Source organism: Pygocentrus nattereri, chromosome 6, assembly GCF_015220715.1.
Source record: "Pygocentrus nattereri isolate fPygNat1 chromosome 6, fPygNat1.pri, whole genome shotgun sequence".
Taxonomy (NCBI): Eukaryota; Metazoa; Chordata; class Actinopteri; order Characiformes; family Serrasalmidae; genus Pygocentrus; species Pygocentrus nattereri.
The window spans coordinates 6371660-6393438 of record NC_051216.1 but is presented as its reverse complement, the minus strand read 5'-3'; the positions used below and the strand labels follow the sequence as shown (position 1 = coordinate 6393438).

General features: G+C 40.7%; 2 protein-coding genes across 3 annotated transcripts in view; both read right to left on the bottom strand.

The window, feature by feature from the left end:
• Window positions 1-2701, bottom strand: part of dnajc10 (DnaJ (Hsp40) homolog, subfamily C, member 10) — a 40662-nt gene extending 37961 nt beyond the window's left edge. The window contains exon 1 of the mRNA XM_017722891.2: window positions 2607-2701. The gene's annotated coding sequence lies outside the window, so the exon portion shown is untranslated. The remainder of the gene's footprint in view (window positions 1-2606) is intronic.
• Window positions 2702-11685: 8984 nt separating this feature from the next.
• cxcr2 (chemokine (C-X-C motif) receptor 2) lies at window positions 11686-21474 on the bottom strand. Of its 2 annotated transcripts, none has more exons than XM_017722888.1 (3): window positions 21324-21474; window positions 19865-20399; window positions 11686-13015 (listed from the first exon to the last, which is right to left on the bottom strand). In XM_017722888.1, the coding sequence occupies exons 2-3, from the start codon at window positions 20336-20338 to the stop codon at window positions 12464-12466; spliced, it is 1026 nt and encodes a 341-aa protein (XP_017578377.1). In that variant the 5' UTR covers window positions 20339-20399; window positions 21324-21474; the 3' UTR covers window positions 11686-12463. The 2 variants fall into 2 exon arrangements, with proteins under 2 accessions (XP_017578377.1, XP_017578376.1); XM_017722887.1 differs by having other exon boundaries at window positions 19865-20353.
• Window positions 21475-21779: the final 305 nt, after the last annotated feature.

Here is a 21779-nt window from a genome sequence, read left to right as displayed (position 1 = left end):
ATTTACAAGCTTCCAAACCACAACTACACTCTTAGCAATATGGGCAGTGTAGGTACCATCAAGGGTTGTTCTGAGCAAGCAAAGCCACAGAAGGTCTACATTTGGTTCCCATGTTTGAAAGAGGTTTCTGTGACGTAAGAACCTGTTAAAGGTCTAAAAAGCTCTCATGATACAAGTGGTGGAGTCCAAAAGTCTGAGAGCACAAGTGAAAATGATTCCGATTTGCCTTCGTTTCTAATTGAATAGAAAGATTTTCATGACCTTGGAGTGAAGGTCAGAATTTCAGTATTTGGTGGTGTGTCATTCTGTCTGTATTTTGCTTAAATCACAGATTGCACTCGAGCTGCACGAAGCCCACAAGTCTGTGCAAAGGCCTCGGATCAGCAGATTAAATCATTCTGAGAGTCTGAACGCGAGCTTCAGAGGAGATAAGGCTCCAAAACAGCCTGAGCTTCTCATTCAAAGGCCTCAGTGTGGTCAAAGGCCTCAGTGTGGTTAACTCCGAAATGAGGATAAATGTGAATAGTGATCTAGAAATCATGCCTGAATAGTCGTCATTTTTCTTGCCGTAACTTTTCTTTGTTTTACCTTTGTTAAGACTGTAAAACTTTTATTTATTAATTAATTAATTTATTTTTTACAGGTTTAGATTTTAAAAATCCCCGATTTTGAGTGTAATCTCAGACTTTTGGAGCCCAGTGTACGCCAACATGCTTTACATCTAAAACTAAAACAGGTTTTCCATTTTTACAGTGGCGTGACTCTGAAATTCAACTGTAGATGCATTTGAGAAACTTTGAATTACTATATAGTGTGTGTGTGTGTGTGTGTGTGTGTGTGTGTGTGTGTGTGAATTTCTATATTTTCATCATTTTGCAACTTATGCCTGGCCCACAGTACCGGATAATTGGGCTGATCTGGCCGGGTTGATCTTAAACAATGATCTTCCCAGATTATCCAGTGGTGTGGGGCTTCTACATCAATCAGGCATAATATTATGACCGCCTCATTATGACCAGCTCCACTTAGTATACAGGTGCACTGTGTAGTTCTACAGTTACAGACTGTAGTCCATCTGTTTCTCTGATACTCTGTTACCCTGTTCTTCAGTGGTCAGGACCCCCATGGACCCTCACAGAGCAGGTACTGTTTGGCCTCACAGAGCAGGTACTATCATTCTCAGCACTGCAGTAACACTGATGTGGTGGTGGTGGTGAGTCAGTGTGTGTTGTGCTGGTCTGAGTGGATCAGACACAGCAGTGCTGCTGGAGTTTTTAAACACCTCAGTGTCGCTGCTGGACTGAGAACAGTCCACCAACCAAAAATATCCAGCCAACTTCGTCCTGTGGGCAGCGTCCTGTGGGCAGCGTCCTGTGGGCAGTGTCTTGTGGGCAGCGTCCTGTGACCACTGATGAAGAACTAGATGATGACCAACACAAACTGTGCAGCGGCAGATGAGCTGTCGTCTCTGACTTCACATCTACAAGGTAGGAGTGTCTAATAGAGTGGACAGTGAGTGGACACAGTGTTTGAAAACTCCAGCAGCACTGCTGTGTCTGATCCACTCTGATCCACTGGGCAACCCTGGAAACCCATTTCATGAAGCTCCTATTGCAGTTATTTTGCTAATGTTGCTTCCAGAGGCAACTTGGAACTCATTAGTGTGCACTTCAGCACTTGGTGGCCCACTCTGTGAGTTTGCGTGGCTTACCGCTTCGTGGCTTTAGCTGTTGTTGCTCCTAGACACTTCCATTTCACAGTAATAGCACTTACAGTTGACAGGGGCAGATCTAGCAGGACAGAAATTTCACAAACTGGCATGATGACTATAATAGTGCCACGTTTAACGTCACTGAGCTCTTCGGTACGACCCTCTACTGCCAGTGTTTGCCTGTCAAGACTGCAAAGCTGTGTACTCAATTTTATCCACCTGTTAGCAATGGGTGTGGCTGAAACACCTGAACTCAATAACAGCCCCCCTACAGTTAGCCCCCCACTTTATCCTCCAACTATTCTTTTTTCTCAAAATATTACAACTTTTCTCAAAATATAATAACTGTATTCTCAAAATACACATTTTTCTAAGCCGCTTCACAGGTCATGCTGGAGCCTATCCCAGCTGTCATTGGGTGGAAGGCAGGATACACCCTGGCCAGGTCGCCAGTCCATCACAGGGCAGACAGACAGACACAGTCACACCTAGGGGCAATGTAGCACGTCCAATTGACCTGACTGCATGTCTTTGGACTGTGGGAGGAAACCGAAGAACCTGGAGGAAACCCACGCAAACACGGGGAGAACATGCAAACTCCACACAGAGAGGTCAAAACCAGCTCTAAACAAAGTGACCGCTGGGCCCTGATTGGTGCTCTGGCTTTGCGCTTCTTTCGTTTTGACATGTCACGTTTTTATACACACAGAAACCAAAAGGAGCGACAGATTTCTCAGAATGTAGGAGGAAAAAGTCGGATATTAGACTCTGAAATGTAGTGGAGTGAAAGGAAAAAGTCGCCCAGAACGGAGAAACTTCAGTACAGATACACCAAAAATACTAAAGTACAGAAACTAATTACATTTACTGTCCACCACTGATTCAACCACATTACCTTGGTTTCTTCTTTCCACGCACCACCAGCAAAGCAACTGCCTCAGTGTCATCTGCCCTGTTTGTTCAGATTTCACGTTAGTTCGTGAGAAATCCCACAACGTAGCAGTTCGCAAGAAACTCCCTCGAGATTTTGTTGATCAGATGCATCGGTCTGGACTCTTGTTGGCGTTCATAATTAGAAAGCGTGTGATGTTCCCCTCAGGGCAGATCATGTGTTGTGGGGACGAGGAAAATTCAGTGAACGATATCGTGTGTGGGGGTGTTTACGCTTTCAACATTGGTCAGGATTATTAAAACCCTGTAGATGGGCCAGGCGTTATCAGAGCCATCAGCACACTTACAGCTGATAACGCTCCTCAGATGGTGCGTCGCACTGAGGGAAAACCCCAGCATGTTTATTGCTTAGTTTGCTGCAGCTTTACAGGAAATCATTCAGTAAATATTTATCTGAATTTTACTGGATTAGCTGCTTAGTTGTTTAGTGTCTCCTCAGCTAGTTGGTAAACAAAGCTGTGCAGGATTTGTTTATTGTGGTTTAAGCCTTTTATTTCAGATATGGACCATTTTATCAAAAATAGAGCAATGAAGCTCTAAAGCGTCTTTCTTTAGTTATTCCCTGGATGCACATGAGTGTATATGTTACAGTAGAGTAGTGCCCTATGCAGATGTTCTAAGTGAAAATAAGTTAACACTACAGATAATAGTACTAATAGTAGTAATATAGTAATAATAATAGTAGTAGTAGTAGTAGTAGTTCTAGTAGTAGTAGTTGTAGTTCTAGTAGTAGTAATGGTGGTAGTAGTTCTAGAAGTAGTAGTAGTAGTAGTTGTTGTTGTTGTTGTTGTTGTTGTTGTTGTAGTAGTAGTAGTAGTAGTAGTAGTAGTAGTAGTAGTAGTAGTAGTAGTAATGGTGGTAGTAGTAGTAGTTATAGAAGTAGTAGTAGTTGTTGTAGTAGTAGTAGTAGTTGTTGTTGTTGTTGTTGTAGTAGTAGTAGTAGTAGTAGTAGTAGTAGTAGTAGTAGTAGTAGTAGTAGTTCTAGTAGTAGTAGTTGTAGTTCTAGTAGTAGTAGTTGTAGTTCTAGTAGTAGTAATGGTGGTAGTAGTAGTAGTAGTAGTAGTAGTTCTAGTAGTAGTAGTTGTAGTTCTAGTAGTAGTAATGGTGGTGGTAGTAGTAGTAGTAGTTCTAGTAGTAGTAGTAGTTGTTGTTGTTGTTGTTGTTGTTGTTGTTGTTGTAGTAGTAGTAGTAGTAGTAGTAGTAGTAGTAGTAGTAGTAGTAGTAGTTGTTGTAGTAGTAGTAGTAGTTGTAGTAGTAGTTGTAGTTCTAGTAGTAGTAGTAGTAGTAGTAGTAGTAGTTGTAGTAGTAGTTGTAGTTCTATTAGTAGTAATGGTAGTAGTAGTTCTAGAAGTAGTAGTAGTAGTAGTAGTAGTAGTAGTAGTAGTAGTAGTAATGGTGGTAGTAGTAGTAGTTCTAGAAGTAGTAGTAGTTGTTGTTGTTGTTGTTGTTGTTGTTGTAGTAGTTGTTGTAGTAGTAGTAGTAGTTGTAGTAGTAGTAGTAGTAGTAGTAATGGTAGTAGTAGTTCTAGAAGTAGTAGTAGTAGTAGTAGTTGTTGTTGTTGTAGTAGTAGTAGTAGTAGTAGTAGTAGTAGTAGTAGTAGTAGTAGTAGTAGTAGTAGTAATGGTGGTAGTAGTAGTAGTTATAGAAGTAGTAGTAGTTGTTGTTGTTGTTGTTGTTGTTGTTGTTGTAGTAGTAGTAGTAGTAGTAGTAGTAGTAGTAGTTCTAGTAGTAGTAGTAAACATAAAATGTGGCCTGTGCAAAAAAATATGGAACTTTTAATATTTGCAAACCAAGTAAAACATACATTTAAAGGAAAATACTACAAAGACAACATATCACATTTTGAAACTGAGAAATTTGTTTTTTGAAAAATATAGGCGCATTTTGAATTTGATGGCAACAACACATGTGATGTGGGCATTGTGATGTTTACCGCTGTGTTTTACCACTTCTTCCTTTAACAAGACCCTGTAAGCGTTTTTCCACTTCCCCTCAGTCCATTTTAAAAGAGCTATTTTTCCGGATTGAGTCCATTTTAAATGAGTTCAGGCCCAGGGAAGGTGGCAGCATTTGTGGATCCTGTTTTTATTTGGTTTCTTCTTTGCATTTTAGAGTTTTAACTTGCATTCGTGACAAACTGCGTTCACAGACAGTGGTTCTCAGAAGTGTTTCTGAGCCCATGCAGTGATTTCCACTACAGAGTCACGTCTGTTTTTAATGCAGTGCCGTCTGAAGGCCCAAAGATCACGACCAGCAAACCCTGCTTTTTGGCCTTTTGCCTTACAGACAGAGATTTCTCCAGATTCTCTGGGTCTTTTAATAATATTATGTACTGTAGACGATGAAAAGCGAAAGTTCTTTGATATTTTACGTTGAGAAACGTCGTTTCTTTCACAGAGCGGTGAACCCCTAATCATCTTTAGCTCTTTTATACCCACTCATGTTACTGAACTGTTGCCAATCAACCACCAGGTATTTTTATTTAGCATTACACAATATTACCAGCCTTTTGTTCCCCTGTCCCAACTTTTCTGGAACATGTTGTTGGCATCAAATTCAAAATGGGCGAATGTTTATCAAAAAACAACAACATTTCTCAATTTCAACATTTGATGTGCTGCCTTTGTACTGTTTTCAATGAAATATTTAAATGATTTGCACATCATTGCATTTTGTTTTTATTTATATTTTGCACAGTGTCTCAACTTCTTTGGAAATGGGGTTGTAATTAGAAATTAAGCACTAAAAATAGCAGTAAAATGTCATTTAAGTGCGTTATCTATCTTTATAGAATATACTGGATTACATAAATGAAGACAAACAGGATATAACACTGGATATGTGTTTTTAGGTAATTACAAAACGGAGAAACCTCACATACGAGATGACAAACAAAAACAAAAAATCATATCAACTCAGCCATCTACTGAGAATGCCTGTCATTTCCTGTACTGTGGTACTGTATGGCCTTAGGTAGATAATGAAAGAGGAAAAAAAGAAGAAAGCAGTACAGCAGATCAGTGGAGCAGCGGAAGAAAGAGCACTTACTCATTCTGAGAGGTCAAGGCTCATAACGGGAGAAGAAAGTCCCCATTCTGTGGACTTGGGTCTCCCGAGACCTCTTGCCCTTTGATGCTCAAATAAAGTGAGAACCTTTTTCCTTCTTCCCACAAGTGCTCAGCATCTGACGTCTGAAGTCCTTTTTGATCCTTTTAAAAACTTAGAAATTAAGATGGTTATTAGTGAAAGCGTACAGTCAGTGTTGGAGATTCAGCTGTCTGTCCAGGCCTCATGTGTCAGACACGAAAACCACAAAATATATGAATTTTCTTTTAATAATAGCCTGTTTGACAACGTGCTGCACTACAGCCCCCAGCATGCACTGCATCATAACGTGCTCCGAATCCCACCTGAACTACAGTCTAAGGGACCGTGGTTACACCTCAGTTCTACGCAGTTCTGAACAATTCCACACCAGTCATATCACAACAGTGCATTTCAGTTGCAGGTCAACCAATATAAGCATTTAGGCCCAGTCCCACTTCACCCCTCGCCTCTACCACTCAGCCCTCAGCCCTCTGTTTTGCGTGGTCAGGTGTAGGGGTGGGTGTCCTGATTCTTGTTGAGATAGAGGGGTGGGGTGAAGTGTTGGGGGTACATGACCCTCCAAACGGAGGTTTTCCAGAGACTCCAAACGTAGAGATATGGAAAGATGGAGCACGAGACCAAAAAAACCCACAAATGTGAGAATTTTCTCTGTTAAAATTTACAATAATCATTGTCTTTATCTTAGTTTAATGTCATTTCAGTGTGTTATGGTCGTTTCCTTCATAAAAAGCTTAGAAATAGCTAATAGTATGCTTATGTATCGGTAGCTCACTAGCTAACTTTCTCATTCCACCTTAAACAGTCCAGCAGTTCAGACGCCTGAAGTGCCAGAATGTAACTGCTGCTCCATTTAAGGTGGAACGGGAAAATTTGAGTGAGAATCTGGAGAATATCTGACTTCAGCTTCATATCACTGAAGAATTAGGGGGGTGATAATAAATAATTGCCCCCCTCTTTGAAGGCGTATGATCCCTAAATGTAACTAAAGCCCAGCAGTGAGGAGCTGAACTTTCCCCTCCTCTGCTGTCCCTGCAGACGGGCAGGGTCGCCCACAGAGCAGCGCTAGTGGCTGTTAATGAAGTGATGCTCTTTTATTTGAGGGTCTCAAGATTTCAACCACTGCCCCTTCTAACTCAGTTCCAAGGGGTTAGGGTGACACTTGAAAACAAGGGGTAGGGGTAAAAGGGGGAAATGGGACTGGGACTTAATGTCAGCTCAGCAGCTCAGAAACTGAGCCAAAGTCTTAATGAATGTGCAGCAAAGTAAAGATGCCAGGGGTCAGTTCAAGCAGATGGTAGGTTTAAAGGACTGAACACCTGGGGACGTAATATTTCAAGGTCTACAACAAGTGTCTGCATTTTGCTGTTGAGGTTTTTGGATAGTTTGAATGAACAATGGCCAGTTTGGGTCACAGCACAACATTAATTAGATGCTCTACTGCTGCTCCACTGCTGCTCCGCTGCTGCTCCGCTGCTGCTCCACTGCTGCTCCACTGCTGCTTTACTGCCGCTCCACTGCCTGCTGCTCTACTGCTGCTCCACTGTTGCTGACCTGCGGCTCTACTGATGCTGCTCTGCTGCTGACCTGCGGCTCTACTGCTGCTGCTCTACTGCTGCTGACCTGCGGCTCTACTGCTGCTCCACTTCTGTTCTCAGTCACCAGACTACCATCAACAGGGTTGGATCATTCAGTGCCATCGATTCCAGGCACTAGACAACCATCCTGCACTTAAAAATGATGGTTCTTCAAGGGTTCTTCAGTAGAGACAATGGTTTATATCGAACCATAAACATTCTACACACTTAAAAATGATGGTTCTTCAAGGACATTTTAGTAAAGAAAATGGTTCTATATAGCACCATAAAAGCTTGTGCTATTATTTTGATGTCAAGCTTTGGTGCTATATAGACTCATTTTCAAAAAGATTCTATCTAGAACCATACACAGCACATTCTCCATCAATCTGCAGAACCATTTCATGGTGCACACCACCTTTAATCATAGGGTTAATCAAAGGGCTCTTTGAGTGTTCATAGTTCTACATAGAATCATTTTCTTTATTAAAAATCCCTTCAAGAACCATCAATTTTAAGTGTGTCTAGTCTTCATGTCACTGCTGTCCTGGATCCTCTTTCATATGAAATCTGAACTATATAAAAAACTATTACTCATAATATTAAAGAGGAAAATCAATTCCATCAGTCAATTAATCAAATTAATTATGATTTTATAACTATAAGTCGTTCAGAGCGGTTTGGTGTGAAACGCTCCGTTCTAGAGAAACTTGCTGAGTCAGAACTGCTCACAGTGGTGATAGGAACCAGACGTCCACCTCTAAAAGCTCCTCACAGAAAGTTTCTATAGGAAACGGTTATGAATTCACCGCCTGATGTCATTTTTGGAGAAGATTTTGGCTTAAAACATTTCATAAAAACACACGCAGGCTGTTGTAAAACAACACCCTTCAGTCACCTTCACTGACCGGCTCTCCTTCACTGACCGGCTCTCCTTCACTGACTGGCTCCTTCACGCAAGTGTGTGAAGAAGTTCTATCGCAGGTCCTTCCTTCCTGCTGCTGTGTGACTGTTCAACAAACACTGCTCCCAGTAGACCACACACACACACACACATACACACACACACATACACACACACAATATACACACACAATATACACACAAATACAATATACACACACACAATACACACACACATACAATCCACACACACAATATACACACACAATATACACACACACAATACACACACACACAATACACACACACATACAATCCACACACACAATATACACACATACAATATACACACATACAATATACACACACACACATACACACACAATATACACACAAATACAATACACACACACACAATATACACACACACAATACACACACGTACAATATACACACAATATACACACACATACATTATACACACATACAATATACACATACACACACAATATACACACATACAATATACAAACACAATACACACACACAATACACACAATATACACACACATACATTACACACACATACAATATACACATACACACACAATATACACACACACAATATACACACATACAATATACACACACAATATACACACATACAATATACAAACAATATACACATAATATATACACACACACAATATTCACACACACAGTATACACACACAATATATACACACACATACACACACATACAATATACACTTATATTCAGAATGTAAATATTTTTCCAATACAGATCTTATGCAACTCTTATTCTTATTTTGTTGTAAATAGTCTAGAGACTTCACTTTTATTATTTATAATGTTTATGATGTTTAAACTGTTTCCCGTTTCTATTACTGAGTGCCTTACATCTGTTACTCTGCTGCTGCTGTAATACTGTGAATTTCCCCGCTGTGGGACTAATAAAGCCTTATCTTATCTTATCTTATCTTATCTTATCTTATCTTATCTTATCTTATTTTCTATCATCAGTGCCGCGTATAAAAGCTCAGAAGACTCATGCAGGTTCACAGGTGGTTCTGGATAGTGAATAAAACGTCTGTATTTGATTCACCGCCCCTGTAAAAACATGTCTAAGTTTCTCTGCTGCACTTTTTAACATTTAAACGCTACTACTGAGTCACACTAAATGAAATGTCTGTTTTCTGTAAGGTAGGAAGGAAATTCATGCTGGAGGTGATATTCTGCACGTAGATGTCGGAGACAACCAGATGGCTATCATGCAGCTCTGAGACTTCCTCCCACTATTAAAACAGGAGTTTTCTGAAAAATAAAGTCGGACCTCATTTCAAAGAGACATTTATTGAGTCCTAGTATATACAGCACAATGTACAAGCTCTACTAACTGCAGTATTACAGACAAAGCAAAGCAAGAGATCGTTTGAAAACACTTTTTGACCAAACTTTAAAACAAATGCTTCTTTTTGTGTTTGAATTTTTTGGACGTTTCTTGCTACGATTACTTTGCAGCTCCCACATTTGAGTTTGGAGAACAGGCTAGAGCGACCCGGCTAACGAACGGTTTCTACCCACAGGCTGTCAGGCTTCTGAACAAGCTGTGAAGCTGAGGGTCCATCCCCAGTCACCACTTCACTCAGTCACTCTATCAGTGTTATTATTATATCATATCATCTCTGCTGTGGACAATAACACCTCAACACTAAGCCACTTTAAAGAACAACAACACTGAGTCCCGTAAGCCACTTTAAATGTATATCGTCTGTATATTTTGTGTGCATTTAATATATTTCAGTTTATTTTTACTTATTTACTGTCTGTAGGGTGGCTCTCCGAGTCTCACCACAAGCAGTTCAATGCATAAATGTGCTGACATGTTGTGCAAACGACAAATGAAACTTGACAAACTTGAAATGTGTAGCTTGTTTCTGAGAAAAATCTGGGGGTGTGATGCAAAGCTGTGTGTCATACAGTGACTACACAACAGCTACTTTCTCAACATGACATAAAATGAAATTAGGCAGACAAAGCATATCTGTAGAAAGAAAATGGGTTAAAAACAGGTAATCCAGTATTTTCATCTCCTGTGCGTGCACGTTCTTACTGTTACTACAGAACCCTGCTTTCTTCCTTCTGTTAGGCAAGATAAGGTTGTTTTTGACAGATTGCTTGTAGATAATCTCTTTTCAGACACAGTGTGTGGTGTGTGGGTGTGTCTCGAAGATCCTCTTAATGTCTCCATAGCAAGGTTTAACATGGGCTTGTTGAATATTAAAAATAATAATGTACACTGGGTTTTAAAAAGCAATTGCAGATTTGGTTCATTATGCAATTCAATGAGTTAATGTCTTAAACTCCTTGAGACCACCGGTGGCTCCAAACCGCACTCGGTCATGTTCTTCATAACATTCATATTCCATAAGCTCCATTCAGAAGCTGGGCGTCGTGTGAGGCTGTAGCTCTTCTCTCCAGTCTAATAGACGGTGACGTCATTTTAAACCCTTATAATAAAAGAAGCTGAACTTTGTTTTTCTACTGAAAGTCGACCCGTTTTCCCCCAAATCTGGGCTCTAAACTATAAACAGACGGCGTCTCTTCAGTGATCTGCTCTGGAAACATCACTTTTAGAGAACAACACAAAGAGCGGCCGAGATTTTTGGCTTTCAGCAGTAAATTGTGAGCATGTTGTGATATGTGGAGATCATAAAACACATGTTCTGTTCATTTGAGGAGCTTTGACAAAAAAATAAATGAATAAATAAAATTTACATTTATTTCATGCAGTTACTGAATAATTTGCCTCATGATTTGAGCATGTAAAATCTAACCAAAATATACCCTGGAGAATAAGAGGCTAAACAAACCACCATCATATCAATTGAAGAAAAAACTCAAATCTAATTTATTTGGGTTTTACTTCAATTCTAAACTTCAATTTCTTTCTTCGTTTCTTTATTTATTTGTTTTCGTACTTGATTCCACCCCAAACAGCCAACTTGTGTCAGGTGCTCTTTGATGTTTACACTGACTGCCCACTTCATTAAAACCACCACTCCGTTTCTACGCTCACTGTCCAGTTTATCAGCTCCACTTACTGTATAGCTGGACTCTGTAGTTCTACAGTTACAGACTGTAGTCCATCTGTTTCTCTGATACTCTGTTACCCTGTTCTTCAGTGGTCAGGACCCCCATGGGCCCCACAGAGCAGGTATAATTTGGTTGGTGGGTCATTCTGAGCACTGCACTGACATCAACATGGTGGTGGTGTGTTAGTGTGTAATACGCGGGTGCTCTTAAACGCTGTGTCCACTCACTGTCCACTCTATTAGACACTTCTAGCTTGTCAGTCCACCTTGCAGATGTAAAGTCAGGGACGACAGCAGTGACACTGAAAAATAAAGTCGGACCTCATTTCAAAGAGACATTTATTGAGTCCTAGTATATACAGCACAATGTACAAGCTCTACTAACTGCAGTATTACAGACAAAGCAAAGCAAGAGATCGTTTGAAAACACTTTTTGACCAAACTTTAAAACAAATGCTTCTTTTTGTGTTTGTTTTTTTTGGACATTTCTTGCTACGATTACTTTGCAGCTCCCACATTTGAGTTTGGAGAACAGGCTAGAGCGACCCGGCTAACGAACGGTTTCTCACCCACAGGCTGTCAGGCTTCTGAACAAGCTGTGAAGCTGAGTGTCCATCCCCAGTCACAACTTCACTATTGTCCACACTCTGCTGTGGACAATAACACCTCAACACTAAGCCACTTTAAAGAACAACAACACTGAGTCCCGTAAGCCACTTTAAATGTATATCGTCTGTATATTTTGTGTACATTTAATATATTTCAGTTTATTTTTACTTATTTACTGTCTGTAAATCTCTCCGAGCCTCACCACAAGCATTTCAATGCATAAATGTGCTGACATGTTGTGCAAACGACAAATGAACTTGAAACTTGACAAACTTGAAACGTGTAGCTTGTTTCTAAGATAATCTTCTGGGGGTGTGATGCAAAGCTGTGTGTCATACAGTGACTACATAACAGCTACTTAGGTGGTTATAATGAAGTTGCACGTCAGGTTGTATAGCAGTAACTAAACCGGGTTTCCCAAAGTGCTTGGAACCCTATAATTGCCGCTTGCAGCTGTAAGCTTTGTCTCTAATGTTTCCGTTCCTGACATCCTACAGTGTGACCGACGTATGCCTGGAGCTTCCCGAGCTGTAGAGGGAGCCGATTCGGTACCGGGAGAGCACCTCTCTTCCCACCAGGCCCTTCTTGAAGAAAGACATGATGAGTTGGTTCCTGAACTTCTTGCCAATGAAAGCGTACAGTATGGGGTTTATGGCACAATGAATGAAGGCCAAAACTTGAGTGACATACATGGCCATGTCCACTTTGTTTCGGAGTTCACATGTATCCTCTATAAAGCTTCCCCGCATGAGTGTGTCGATGAGCTCCATGATGTTGTTGGGGAGCCAGCAGACCATGAAGGCCAAAACTACGCAGAGGATGACCCGCATGGCCTTGTGCTTCTGGCTGTTGCGGGAGTGGAAGAGGGTGCCCACCGTCCAGCCGTAGCAGAGCAGCATGACCACCAGAGGCAGGAAGAAGCCCAGCGTGTGGCGGAGAATCCTCAGAGCCATGCGCCACTCGTCCAGGATTTCAGCCGTCACGTTCTCGTAACACATCACGGCATTGTAGCCTTCTATTTGCAGAGCCTCGCGCTGCACCACCTGTAACAACAGCCAAATTAGGCACCACCGCTTTAAGACAGACTGACCCTTATTTATCAAAATTGTGGGAGATTTGAGCGTGAACTGCTCTGAGTCTGATTTACGAAACTTTAAAACGACGTCGAAACATTTAACTCCAACTGCTGAACTCGTTTCAGTGCGTGAAAACAAGCGCCAGCCTACCAGCACCTTATTTACATATCGTTTACATAAAGCACGCCCTCATTTATAATAAAACATCCACATTCAGGAATTCATGAGCCTATAGCTGCACTTGTAGTCGAGGTTTGAGGTGCGGCAGTGAGCACACAGCTCCCCCTACTGACAAAACCTTTTAGTGTTAAAATCGTCACAACAGGAAAGAATAAAATGTGAAATCATTTTTTAATATGGTGTGATTATTTTCCTCAAATTTAAATATATGAAATGTAATATATTGCTGCTGTCGGAAGAAAACCTTGTGTGTCTATTTTTTCCGTTTTTGACATCATTTGAAAGTGCTTGTTGTCCTTTTCATTGTGTGTAAATTTCATGAAGAATAGACTAAAAGAAACGACTCAAAATTGCTTGGGAAAAAAATCTGGTTCCATTGACTCACATTAAAAGTGATATGTTTTTCCTTCACCTGTAAAGTTACCGTTTTGGAGGTACAAGGTTTTGTTCCGACAGCAACAATTTGTTTATATCAATATGCGTGTAAAATACCAGCATGTGCACAAATTGTTAGTATTATCATCTTCTAGTCTTAATTTTGTTTTGCAGGTGATATTAATAGTAATTTTGCTTAGATGATCAAGCACTTTTGTTCAGGTTGTTAAACTGTTATGCTCAAATGAACACAGCATCTTCTGGTTCTCTTCGTTTGAATAGATTTCGTACCTAATTTTAGTTAGATACAGACGGTATGAAGCACAAGTCGCTTCTTTATAAGCCTTTATAACGAAACTGAACTGCTTAATAGAAAAAGAGGCAAATGTCGTGGTGGTCATTGGAGCGTCTTGCCAATGAGGAGTTAATCTGTCATCAAGCTGTGTTTCGGCTCACTCAGCCGGGTGGAAAGGAACTGCAGGGCCTGACTCTGAAAACTGCAGCTGCCTTGTTCCCATGAGAGCATAATGACCTAAGTCATCATTACAACGCTGGCGGTCAAAATATCTAAGCAGAATGCACAAAACCAAGGCGGGCGCTGATTGATGCGCATGGGCCTACATTAAGTTGAGCCTATCAGCTCGCTGTCCTACAGGGCTTTGCAAGCATTTCTGGAAAGCTTCGTGAATCTAGCACCTGATACCTGAGAGGCTCAGTTTATTTCTGCTTTGTGAATCTGCAAATATTTGTGGTCATCAGACACAGATGTTCACATTGCTGTCTGCCCCCATACTTTCGTGTGATGCCACTTGCGGTCAGCGGCACACCTATCAAACCGGAATGTACAAAGAAACCGAGAAACAGCAGAAGTCTTCACTCAATCATCCAAATCATCGAATTCAGGTGTTCCAGTCACTTCCATGGCCACAGGTGTGTAAAGCCGAGCCCCTAGGCCTGCAGACTGCTTCTACAGACATTAGTGAAAGAATGGGTCGCTCTCAGGAGCTCAGAGAATTCCAGCGTGGTACCGTGATCGGACGCCACCTGTGCAGCAAGTCCAGTCGTGAAATTTCCTCACTACTAAATATTCCACAGTCCACTGTCAGTGGGATTATAACAAAGTGGAAGTGATTGGGAACGACAGCAACTCAGCCACGAAGTGGTCGGCCACGTAAAATGACAGAGCGGGGTCAGCGGATGCTGAGGGGCATAGTGCGCGGAGGTCACCAACTTTCTGCAGAGTCAATCACTACAGACCTCCAAACTTCATGTGGCCTTCAGATCAGCTCAAGAACAGCATAGAGAGCTTCATGGAATGGGTTTCCATGGCCGAGCAGCTGCATCCAAGCCTTACATCACAAAGCGCAATGCAAAGCGTGGAATGCAGTGGAGTAAAGCGCCGCCACTGGACTCTAGAGCAGTGGAGACGTGTTCTCTGGAGTGACCAATCACGCTTCTCCGTCTGGAAATCCGATGGACGAGTCTGGGTTTGGCGGTTGCCAGGAGACGGTACTTGTCTGACTGCATTGTGCCGAGTGTAAAGTTTGGTGGAGGGGGGATCATGGTGTGGGGTTGTTTTTCAGGAGTTGGGCTCGGCCCCTTAGTTCCAGTGAAAGGAACTCTTAAGGCAGACAAGTGAATACTTTTGGTAATATGGTGTACTTAAAGCTACACTGTGCAGGTGCTGGGGATTTGGTGACCTCTCTGCTGTAACTGCATGCGATGTGCAGAAGAGTGTTTATAATGTGTGTTGTGCTTCAGACCCCTGATTCTGATTACTGTGATCACATTTAAAGAGAATTCAAGGAGAACTGTGAAGGACGCATCTTCTGAGGATGTGAGTGAAAGATCTACTGTTGTCACCATAATTTCATCAGTACACTGTAAAAAATAATTCATCAGTTCAACCTGAAAAAGGGCTTCATGTGGTAACAAGCAATTCTTTGAATGAATAAAAAAGTTCAAAGTATTTATTTAGTTTGAATGAAACTAGTTAATTTGCTTGTTAGCGTAGTGAGTAATTGTAAAACTGAAGAACCATTTTTTACAGTGTATATTATTGATGCACCTGAACATCGAGCCAGACCTTCTTTTTTAACCTGCTCATGTGAAGCTAAAGCTACGTTCACATCATAAGCCTCATTACTCAAATTTGATTTTTTGCTCAGATCCGATCTCTGACTCGACAGTTCACCCTGGTTTAGGTGATTCGAATCAGTCATTAATGTGATGAACCGGCCTGAAATGACCCTCATGAGCTCATCTACTCAGTAACGTCACGTGACTGAATCACTGCATCATCAGCACAAACTAACGAGCAGAACGAGCTTCGCTGAGAAGATCATTAACTCTGATCAGCTCTCGGCTTCATTATTAGAGCCAGACGGAGGAGGAAAAGGTGAGATGAGCTGCTTTTCCACCGTTTACAGGCTTAATCTTCTGTTATGCGCTGTTGCCACGGTAACGCTGAATGAAGAAAAGGAAATGAATTCTGATCTGAGCGTCACATTAAGGTCACATGGCAACGAATCAGACACGAGTCCAATCTAGGACAGCATATGAAAGCGGTTGAAAAGATCAGATTTGTGTCCACACAGCCCTGAAAACACCAGATCTGAGTGACATTAGGGCACAAAATCAGATTTGTGCCACTTTAATCTGGTAATGTGAACGTGGCCTAATACATAAAAACATATTTCATGGTCAGAAAAACTCCAGGCTCCATATTTTAGTGTGTTTTTTTAGTGGCTAAATCAGTAACTATGCTAAATCCTGTAGCTGATATCTGCTAGATCCAGATCCAGAAGCACTGAAAATATATTGAAGTTATATATTTATATTTATCTCTGATAACCTGTTGGCACGTTGCCCACTGAGGAAAAAATACCTAATGTAGGTGTCTGATTAGCTCTGTTAGCTCATCTGAAGAGGCAGCCCCCTTTACTCACCTAAATCCTACAGATTTCCCTCGGCTCTCCTCGAATGACGAACTCGTATCTAAATGAATTTTCTGTGCGCTGCTATACTAATAAATTACATCTGCTGCGTGACTGACTGTTTCATAGCTGTGAGACTGTTCATCCAGCACTGCTCCCAGTAGACCATGCACACAATATACACACACACAATATACACACACACAATATACACACATTCAGAATGCAAATATTTTTCATCGTGCAATATGTTCATGAGTCCAATACAGATCTTATGCAACTCTTATTTTATTCTTATTTTTATTTATTTTATATTTATCTTATCTTATCTTATCGTATTGGCAACGCTTTCTTTTACACTTCCCTAAGTTCTAGGTATTAACGAGATAAGCGTGAGGTACAAACTCCAAAGTACTAGGTAATTATTGTAGGTGACCAGTTGGTAAATATCAGGATTGTCCAAATTAATTTATACTGAAATGTCTCACAGGTTCTAAGTATTAAACAGGTAAGTGTGAGGTACAAACTCCAAAGTACTAGGCAATTATTTTAGGTGAGGGAATATTAAGTACCAGGACAGTCTAAATGAATTATTATGAAACGTCTCACAGGTTCTAGAACAGGCCTGTGGGCCTTGTGTTTGACACACGGGTACTAGATTGTCAATATTAGAGGGAATGTATCTGTGTATTATAACGCATTTACTTGGAACTTCAAAAGAATTAGCAGGATGTGACTCAAAACCAGGTCACTCAATTCTGTAGAGCCTTAAGTATTATGTATGTGTCTATCACATAGACAATGAACTGAATCTGAACTGTGAAAGAAAGCAGGGACTCTTTCTATGGTTTTTCTGGGTTCTTCCCACAAAGCTCAGAAAAATTGCCGCTTGTTATGCAAGTGTAATCAAGAGAAACCAGAATTCGTCATAATACCGTTTTATTAAAAGCCTTTTGACAACTCTGTATTTTTACATTACAATATACAATAATGAATTTCTACACTTTGCTGTTTAGATTTTTCACATAATTTCATCTTATTACCCGGAATCAATGCCTAGTACTTTGGAGTTTGTACCTCACTTACCTGGGTCATACCTAGAACCTGGGAGACACTGCAGTATAATTAATTTGGACTATCCTGGTATTTACCATCTTATTGCTTAAAATAATTACTGAGTACTTTGGAATTTATACTTTACACTTACCTGGTTAATACCTAGAACTTAGGGGACTGTCAAAGAAAGGGTTATCATTTCATTTCACACCCCAATCATAACAGTACCGAAACTTGGCCAAATGATACAGCAGTGACTGTTTCGGTCGGGATGATTTGAGCTCATTTTGAGCAGAACTCAAAAACACAGCCAGTACACGTCTAACAAACACAGCTTGGACCAGGCGTTCACACATGAAATCATCATATTTTTTCATTAAAATAAAAATTCTTAATGTTCCTGGCTGATGTTCAGACTTTGGGACACATTTGCTTCCAAACAGTGGGATCTAACTGCTCACCATGTGGCCCTGAGGGACAGGGATGGAGCCTCACTACCTGCTCTGAAATGCAGGAATGTGGCTAAAATAAGGCTCCGCCTACAGATTAAACTTGTGTTTGGGAAGTGACATGGAAACATGGGTCAGCATTTTCGGAATAGTTTTTTATTTAAATATTAAACTCGTGATAAATTTAAATCTTTCAACTTCTCTTTAAAATAAACAACGAAAATATATTGTCACGACTGGCTCCTCCCACTCCTCAATGTGCTTTTTGTTTTGATTCCCGGTTCAGCCCCTTGTTTCGTGACTCTGCCCTGCTTATTTCCACCTGTTTTCCGCCTGTCCCTCGTCGTCCTTATTTAAGCCCCATGTTTGCCCCTTGTGGTTGTTGATCTTGACGCTGATAGTTTGATTTGTCTGTTTGATGTCTTTATTGTTTTCTTTGGTGTTCGTTCCTCCAGCCCCTGTTGTAGTTGTCCTGCATTTATTTCATTATGTCTGATTGTCTTTCTCTTCATGTTGGCTACCTGAACCTGGACTGTACTGACCATGACCCTGGATTTGCCAGGGTCATGGTCATATATATATATATATATATATATATATATATATATATATATATATATATATATATATATATATATATATATATATATATATATATATAAACCATTTTTTACTTATATTAATTTACTTTTAAGTGTAAATTTAGGGTTAGGGGCAGATATTTATAGCAATAAACTGGGTTCATTGGGTCATAAATGGGTGATTCCACAGAAACGTCAATTTTTGTGTCCCTGGTGAAAAACATGTTAGGGTTACAATTTATTTATATTTTAAAATAAAACAATAAGTTATTATAACAGCTACACCTTCTTGAGTTGTCAATTCAACAATATTGGTTTTTAAATCAATCATATAGAATTCTAAACACCACAGCAGAGCTAATCGCCACAGTCATGTGTAAACAATGAGGCCATATTTTGAGGTAAAAATAACGTTTTCCTACCATTTTAACCGCTACAATTCATACCAGACTACGGAATATATAAAGTACATGACATAAAGAAAACAAATGCCAAATGAATATAAAATATATAATGAAAGTTGTGGTCCTCAGGAGTCGTGTCACTGGTGTTACTGCATAACAAAAAAATCTCTTATTTTGAAGTAAAAGTCACATCACAACCTCCTTCGACCTGCTTTCTGAGGATCTATGAAGAAAAGCTTGTGGTGAGTCCACTGCGTCTTTCATTTCTCAGAGATTTTCTCACTCAGCTCATGATCTCATATGAAGCTTTTAGCTGGTGGTTGGTTAGTGGAGTGGTTAGCACTTCTGCCTTCTACACTGTAGGCTGGGTTTCAATCCCCACCTGGGCAGGCACTATACAAATAAGAGTCCTTGGGCAAGACTCCTAACACCACCTTGGCCTCCCTGTGTAAAATAATCAAGTTGTAAGTCGCTCTGGATAAGAGCCTCAGCCAAATGCTGTAAATGTAAGTTGAAGTCACTGGTGTGACCGACTTTATTCTGAGGTCATTGTGAATAAATAGAAGACAAATGGATTAAATTCCATATTTTAGTGGCAATTTCTTGACTGACCACATGTGGTTGGATGTTCTGTAGCCGCCGTTTTGTAAAATGCATTTTTAATTAAAAACGTCTCTGGTGTTTCCTTTATTATGTGTTACACCAATGAGGATCAGTAACACCAGTGACTGCTATGGACAGATAAAGTGGACGTTTCTGTAGAATGACCCATGCATCCCTATTTGCGAGGACCATTCAAATGCACCATAAATCAGCCTTAAGGAATGTTACGTACCACAGGCAGCGACAGCATGAAGGCTCCCAGCCACACCAGTCCGCATATGATCCGCACCAGGTGCCGCTGTTTGGAGATGAACTGGGTGGCCTTGACGATGGCCATGTAGCGGTCGACGCTGATGCAGGCCAGGAGGAAGACGCAGCTGTAGAACGTGGTCTCCTGCAGACCCGAGACCACCTTGCAGAGGAAGGTCCCGAAAACCCAGCTGGAAGATTGGATGTAGACGGCCCAGAAGGGCAGCGTGAGGGAGAAGAGCAGGTCAGCCAGGGCCAGGTTCATCAGGTAGACGTCTGTGGAGGTCTTGCGGCTTCCCATTAAACACACCACGTAGATCACCACGCTGTTGCCCAGCAGGCTGAGGAGGAACACGATCACATAGCTGACCGCAATGCCAGTGCTGTCTAAATCCTCCAGCGTAGCCGAGCAAGGTGATGTGTAGTCGGGGCTGTAGTAGTAAGAGTCGTTGTCCATGCTGAAGATGTTTGACTGGAAAAGAAGATAAATGGTCACTTCATCTCACGGCAAGGTCCACCTAAAGAAAAGATGTGAGGAACCTGAAGGTGAAAACATTCCAGAACAAATATATTTGACTGCTTTTTGTCTGTTGATGACTAAACGAACCATACGTCTTCCATGAGGCTGGAAATGAAGAACACTGGCGCGCCCTCAGCATAAGGCAAGGATTTGGGGAAGCGAGAGTGCAAATACCTCTTTAAGCATATTTTCAGTTTTCTTTTGCCATGCATATCATGACCCATATGTTGGCAGGAGTGTGTCATTTTCATAGACACAGTCCAACAGAGACACATAATGCATGAAAGCAAACAAATAACCACAACAAAGCTGCATTAAAAATTATATGAATGTGCAGGACCAGCATATCGCTGTAGTCGGAACAAAACCTCGTATCTGCAAACTGGTCATTTTACAGGAGAAGGAAAATAGCTACTTTACTTTTAATGTAAGTCAATGGAACCAGACGTCTTTCCAAGTCATTCTGGGTCATTTATTTTGGTCCATTTGTCATGAAATTTAAGCACAACGTAAAGGGCAACAGGCATTTTCAAATTCTGCTAAAAACCACAAAAGGACAAAAACGGAAAAATGCAAGGCAGTTTTTTAATCCTAATTTAGCTTTTAAATTGTAATTTTTCATTTGATTTTTAATTATCCTAAATTACTTTGTAATTTGACTTTTAACTGAACAATTTTTTTCTCTTAAATCTGTTGTTTTAATTGTATTTCAATCATGTTTTTAACTTCTAATCTCCTTTACTTTTCTAACCGACTGTACTTTCTCATTTCTAAAGCACACTGATTGACAGCAGTGTATTAAAGGTGCCATAGAAATGAACTTGCCTCGCCCCAAGACTGAACATCTTCTATCATCGGTCATTAATGGCCGGCAACTCTGTGAAGATAATGGTTTGTACCCTGTGTTGCCAAATGTTCTTACCTTTCTGCTGTTCGTTCTGTTTGGCGATTCTTCTGCAGAGCAGCTCTCGGTCAGCTGTGATGGGGCAACACAGCTGAACGTCTCCGGGGCTGCAGATGGAGTGAAGACACTCAGTTCATGCAGAGAAATTTGTGACCATTATCTTTTTCTTCCTGCCTATTTACCACAAGACTGGTTGACGTGTGCGCGCACACACACACACACACACATGCTCGAACAACCACAAAGATACAATCAGCAAAGTTTCACAACTGAGGATGAAAAAATGTAAAGGTGGCTTGGGGCACATAGTGAGACTTTTGTTTTTTTCACACCTATCTATCACTTTTTTTTTTTGCATCCGTTGCAAACAAATGTTGACATGCTGGACATCATGGTCAAGTGTGAACCTGCACAGTGAGTTCACTGTATGAATAAAAAGGATAAATCTGATAATAATAATTGCGCAACACATTA